This window comes from Abramis brama, assembly GCF_963993115.1.
Source record: "Abramis brama genome assembly, chromosome: 22".
Lineage (NCBI taxonomy): Eukaryota > Metazoa > Chordata > Actinopteri > Cypriniformes > Leuciscidae > Abramis > Abramis brama.
Genome location: NC_139984.1, coordinates 26,718,564 through 26,725,317, shown reverse-complemented (window position 1 = coordinate 26,725,317; position 6,754 = coordinate 26,718,564). Strand labels below are relative to the sequence as shown.

The 6,754-nt window shown below is 33.8% G+C and overlaps 1 protein-coding gene across 1 annotated transcript; it reads left to right on the top strand.

The window, feature by feature from the left end:
- The first annotated feature begins 310 nt into the window (after positions 1-310).
- LOC311073073 (torsin-1A-like) lies at positions 311-6,132 on the top strand. Its single transcript, XM_084098509.1, has 5 exons — positions 311-1,003; positions 2,905-3,170; positions 4,619-4,794; positions 4,895-5,028; positions 5,280-6,132. Exons 1-5 carry the CDS (start codon positions 856-858, stop codon positions 5,528-5,530), a joined length of 975 nt encoding a protein of 324 aa, XP_083954635.1. The 5' UTR covers positions 311-855; the 3' UTR covers positions 5,531-6,132.
- Positions 6,133-6,754: the final 622 nt, after the last annotated feature.

Genomic DNA, 6,754 nt, shown 5'->3' with positions numbered 1-6,754 from the left:
AAGTGAGTTTTGGAGGTGAGATTAACTATTTGGCCAAGATTCATGTTGGTAATGCAGAATGTATGAAGAGTTTTGAAAATGTGGCTTGAATAATGAACACTGATTGTTAGCAATAAAAAAAACAACTGTAATTTCATTGTAAACATTCTGCTAAGATTTTATATTTCAATATAATTCCTCCAGAAATGCACAGAGTTTGCAATCGTTCTGATTTGAATGTGCTTTTATCAATTTTGAAAGCTGCAAATATAGTGAGGCATGAATTCAGTTCAATTAACATTTATTTGTATAGCGCTTTTCACAACACATATCGTTTCAAAACAGCTTTACAGAAAATACATGTCAACATTACAATTACAACATGCATCAATTGCATATAAGGAATGCATGTAATTACATTACAACATGAATGACAAAAGTGTTAATGGATTTTGAAAATTGTGTTCATTGAATGCATTTTGTGCGAAAAATTGTTCAGACTTCTGTTTCACTGAATGTGTGAGAAGTTTTGAACACGTGGCTTCAGTATTGAGCGATGCTCGTTACCAATTAAAAAAAACAAAAAAACAAAAACCCTGTAGCCTAACATTATTAGCTAACTGCGTGATTTTTATATGTAAATTTCTGAAATTAATTACAGTCACCTCTGATAACAGAGCACTCTAAATTGTAATCTAGACACATGCATTTTCTGTAAAGCTGCTTTGAAATATGTATCGTTTTAACAGGAAGCCGAGTGTTTGCTGAAGGAGTAGCCTATACAGTTTCGCTCTTCTTAATTCGTCAGTTCCCCTCCGAGTTCCTTTACAAAAATGAAACCAAGACTGAAAGAGGCCTGAGTGATTCGCTTCCACAATGTTAGCGCAAAATCTTTTAATCGTTTTATTTTTGTTGTCTAATATAACATTAGCGTCAGGTTTCCTGGATGTGCTTGCGGCTGTCGGCTCTTACCTGGTTAACGTGTATTTGGAACGGGACGGTTTGCTGCCTTTTGACACTAAACGTGAGTAGGCCTATAACCGGAAAATAATGTGTCGACCTATAGAAGAGTTAAGTTTACGCATCAGATGTTTTGTTGTTTATTTCCAAAATATAGACTACGGTGATTTCGAATGTCACAAACTTAATTTCTCAGACTTTAATAACTTTCTTTTTTTAACAGCAATGTGTAGGCTAAAGTTTTGGGGGGGTCTTGAAAGAGTAGTGATATTTTTTTTTTATCCCGCGTCATAGCCTAGCCTACATGTGGTAAGTTTTTTTTTTTTTTTTTTTTTTTTTGCATGGTTAAAATGTTATAGTCCAGTCATTTTATGAAAAAAGGTTGAACAAATTGCAACAGAAGCAAACTAAACTGATTTTGTATCCTTAATATGTCCTGACTCCTGAGTAAGGAAAAAAAAGTCCCGAAACGTGAATAGGGTAAAAATTGTAACCTTTAGATATCACCACTACTATGATGCTATGCATCCTGATAAAGTTCCCTTGGCCTTTGGAATTAAAATAGCCCCACATCATCACATAGCCTTCACCATACCTAGAGATTGGCATGGTTTTATTTCAGTTAGCCTAATAGCTGGTTTGATTTGCATTGAGAGATGATCTTATGGAAAGTACTCCATGCCAATCTCTAGGTATGGTGAAGGCTATGTGATGATGTGGGGCTATTTTAATTCCAAAGGCCAAGGGAACTTTATCAGGATGCATAGTATCCTGGATCCATGAAGTAACTGGCCTTTAAAAATAAAAATCTGCCTGCCTCTATGGGAATTTAATATAGGGGTGTCCAGACTTATGCACCCTGTATTTTAAGGAAGAACATTTATTTATTTACGATACATTATTCATTCACAAAGAAAACTGGTGTCCTTAAAGGTTGGATTTTTCCTAATTTTTTTAATTAAGGCATTAAGTTCAATTTCCAAAAGATGATTTTTTATTCCTCTTTTTAGTCAACTTTAGCATGGGTATCTAAACTTATGCATAGCACTGTATTAATGCTCATGGTAGCCTAAATGGGTTCCATTCAGACCTTAACATTAAGTATTTTACTGTTATGTGTCAACAAGATTCAACAAGACATTTTCTCCTGGCTATACCCAATGTTTAGATCTGTTGGGGTATTTATGCAAATTAGCACATACATAATTAAATTATGTTAACAAACAATTTAAAAAAAACTTGTAATACATTTTTTTGTTTGTCTTGATGTAAGTAAATCAACTCAGTAATTTTCATGGTGATATCTAAAGGTTACAATTTTTACCCTATTCACGTGTGAAAAAGAATGAATAGGCGTATGAATAGGCTATATTTGGATCTTTTTCGAAACTTTCCCCTAATGGGATTCTTCTGGGCTTTTTTCCTTACTCAGGACATATTGAGGATACAAAATCAGTTGAGTTTGCTTCTGTTGCAATTTGTTCAAGATTGACCCCCATTTTGGCTTAAAATGACTGGACTATTAGTAGAATGTTAACACGTCCCCCTTGCCACATTTTAGGGACCTCATACGTTTACCTGGGAAGCCTACATCTTAAATTTGTATGATGTTTCAGTGCTTTTTGAACGAAAGGGAGAGATGTAAATTAGTCTATTTGAGACTCAAGTGTTGTGTTTTTATATTTCTTAAGAATTCACTTTCTGAAATTCAGCATTTATTATTCTAAATGTTATAATAACATTACTTTAATTTACTAGTCTAGATTTCCATGTGAAATTTGCAACATTATTGCAGGTGTGGAACTGTGTAACAAAATGCAACCTTGTTAAAATGTTTTGTGCTTGTTCGGTTATTTATACTTATAGTAGGCCTATAAATTATAAGCTAAATTATACATTTTTAGTATAAATTATCATTGCAAACTACAAACAATATTTTTGACCACATATCTTTACATCTTTCAGGTTTGAAGGCAGATTTAAATAAATCTCTCTTTGGGCAGCACATCGTGTCTGATGTTGTATTAAGAGCTGTATCGTCATTTATGACTGACAGCAAACCAAACAAACCGCTGGTTCTGTCTTTCCATGGGACTTCGGGAGTTGGGAAAAATCATGTTGCTAAAATCATCGCCAGAAACATTTACAAAAAAGGGGAACAGAGCAAGCATGTTCATGTGTTTGTATCTGAGCTCCATTTCCCACACAGAACAAATTCACACATCAACAGTGTAGGTAAAAAATACATATTTCATGTTACATAATCCATAGTTAGTTAGCGAAAAGGTAGCCTATAGCTGTTGCAAGTGTTTTGTCAATAGATTTCTGCCAGAGCAGATCAATTTGGTGAGCAAGGCCACAATACTTCCCTGTGGAGTCACGCATAACCACACTCAAAAAAAAAAAAAATGCTGGGTGGTTTCAACTCATATTTGGGTCAAATATGAACTGTTGGGTTTCAAATTTAATTAAAAAAATTCAACCAACGATTGGATTTGTCTACATTTGATCTAAACATGGGTGCATGGTTAGATCAAGCTATAGTTGAAGCTGAAGCTGCGTGCACATCATGTCAATAACGTTAAACCTCAATAACATACCATAACTTCCACTGCAAAACATTATTTTATTAATCAGTATTTTTGTCTTAAGTAGCAAGATACATTAATAAGATTGCTTTTAGAAATTATATCTTGAATTAGGTTTATTTGTCTAATCCCAAATGGCTTTACCTTGTTTTAAGCACAAATCTAATGTTTTACAGAACAAAGTACAAGTTATGGGTGAACTATTCCTTTAAGCAGTTTTGTATCGTATCTAAAATAAACAAAAGACATAAACATTTACTTTAACATATTTAGTTCTGTCCAGCCATGTTTCACACTTTATCATTATGAGTGTGGCCAAATTAATTTAGAAGAGTGAGCTCCTTTTACTGATCCTTTAATTATCCTCCTGGGACCCAGGAATAGACTTTTGTCCACTGTAGTGGACATTATATTTTAGTGAATTTCTCTGACACCTTTCATGTCACATGTCACAACCTGGGTGTCCTGTAAAGAGCACGTTCAGGACTTTTCAGAGATACCAGATGTTTATAGATACCAACTTATCATTGGTCTTTAAAAATGCCTGACATTAATTTAGTGATCAAATGTACCACTCTTATGGAAATATGATAATATATTGTAATTATAATTTAAATCGGACTACTTTTCAAATTGTATTTCATAAACCAACATCTCAGGAAAACATTATGGGGTTTCAAATCAAAAAATGACTTTCTGTTACAGAACAGGGCATTGATATCATACATGTCCACTGTAGAGGACATCAGGACTTAAATCATGTTTATCAGGCATTTTGGGAGACACAAGTGAATATGGAAATAAATTATACATAAATATTTCTATGAAATATTATATATTATTATTAAAATGTTGCTAATTATATGTTTATATGAGATTATAGTTGTAATACACGTTAGCTGAACCACATTTGTGTGGCTATAAATTTTAAGATTTCTTTAAATGAAAACAAAAAGAGGCAGTAAGTGTTACTGTACTAAAAACATAGTAAATCATATTCTTAATTTTTTTTTTACAAAAATTGCATGTTCTTAAAAGCATTTGCATTTGTATATTCTGTATATCCTTATAACCCTCATCTGTATATTCAGGAAAAACTAAAGAAATTGATTCTTGATGAAGTATATTGGTTTCCTCGCTCCATGTTCATATTTGATGAAATGGACAAGATGCAGCCACAGTTGATTGACACCTTAAAACCTTTTCTGGACTACAATGACCGTGTAGACGGAGTGTCATTTCACAATGCAATCTTCATCTTTCTCAGGTAAAAAATGCAATTGTTTGATTCAAGCTGAGTGCTAATTAAATACCTCTACTCTCCCAAAAGATCGACCCAACTAATGAGAAGCTGTGTTTATTTGTAGTAATGCAGGTGGGAATGTGATTGTCGACATGGCTCTGGATTTCTGGAGAGAAGGCAAAACACGGGAAGAGATCAGGATGAACAGCAATGAACTGGAGACTAAAATCTCTCAAAACATCTTAAATGATAAGAACAGTGTGTATTGAAAGAATATTGAAATATATTTCCAATATACATTTTTTTTAAATGGCAAAAGTATATTTTAAAGTATATTTATATAAATGTTGTTGAAAAGTTTTATATGGAAATGGTAAATAAAAAAGCATTATTCATTATATTTTTATATATTTTTAAATTATTACATTTAATTTCCCTTAAACCTGCACATATATTGTTACATTCTTGTTTGAATTCTTGTTTGAAATTTGTTACTCTACATTTTAAAGGTGGATTTCAGCACTCCAGTCTCATAGATCATCATCTGGTTGATCACTATATTCCTTTCCTACCTCTGGAGCTGAAGCATGTGCGTCAGTGCGTCCTGGCTGAGATGGTCCATCTGAACATGACTGAAGACTTTGATCTGGCAGATAAAGTGGCCGGAGACATGCCCTTCTTCCCTGAAAAAGAGAAAATCTTTTCAGTTAAAGGCTGCAAGTCTGTCAGACAGAAACTGTTTCTCTATTCTGATGAATAGATAAAAGACTTTATTTTTTTTAAATTACTTTTGCAATTTCTTTAAAGGGATAGTTCACCCAAAAATGAAAATGCTGTCATCATTTACTCTTCCTCAAGTTGTTCCAAACCTGTATGACTTTCTTTCTTCTGCTGAACACAAAAAAAATATATTTTAAAGAAAGTTGATAAGTTAACCAAACGACTGATGGACTTCCATAGTATAGGAAAAAAAAAATACTATGGAAGTCAATGGGGACCAGCAACTGTTTAATTACCAACCTTCTTTAAAATCTCTTCTTTTGTGTTCAGCAGAAGAAAGAAAGTGCGTATACAGCAGTGCAGATATCGTTTCCACACCGAGTCTATTTCTGCTGTGCTGCACGAGCTGAATTAAAGTGACAGCGCATGGTTCGTGGTCAAAATGAAGACAGATTGACATGAAAAAATAATAATCTTACCATAAATGCATTTAATTAAATAATCTAGTAATCTCACTGTATTTTTGGACTTGCAGACTTGTTGGAGGAGTTCCGTTTTCACACACTAAATACTTTTTTTTTTTTTTTTTTTTTTACATTTATGTTGTTAATAAATAACAATAAATTGTTGTTGTACCAGCAATATCTCCAAGTTTAGTTTTTCACTGTAGAAATCTTAAATGTCATAATTTGCCAATGCAAGAGAGGACAATCACTTTTCGGCACGACACCGGCACCTTTTATCCCCCACTTCAAGGACTGGCTAATGTAATAAATGTAAATGTAGCCTAATGTAAATGTAAGAGCTCATAAAGTGAAATAGGCCTATTATTATTATCACCCACTTCAATGTAAGAAGCACGTAAAAAAATTCTGTAGTGGTCATCATGGTTACAGCGAGTCGATGACTATGGCAAGCCGTTTTAACATTTAATCATTTCAACCGACTAGTATCTATTTTCATGCTACTAGTACTTATTTTTTAGATACTAGTATCTATTCCATTAAGTACTAGTACGTATTCATTAGGTAGCCTACTAGTGCCTATTCTTTAGATACTAGTGCTTAAGCCCCGTTCACACTGCCAGCGACAGGCAGCGACAAAGCAACATGATCCCATTCATTTCAATGGAGCGCTGGCGACTTCCGGCGACACGAGCGACAGTGACCGTTGGCTACAGAATGTGGGCGTGTCAAGCGACACGAGACGCGCGACAAAAGTTCAGAAATTTCAACTTTATGCAAATGAGAAGCGATTTTCGCAA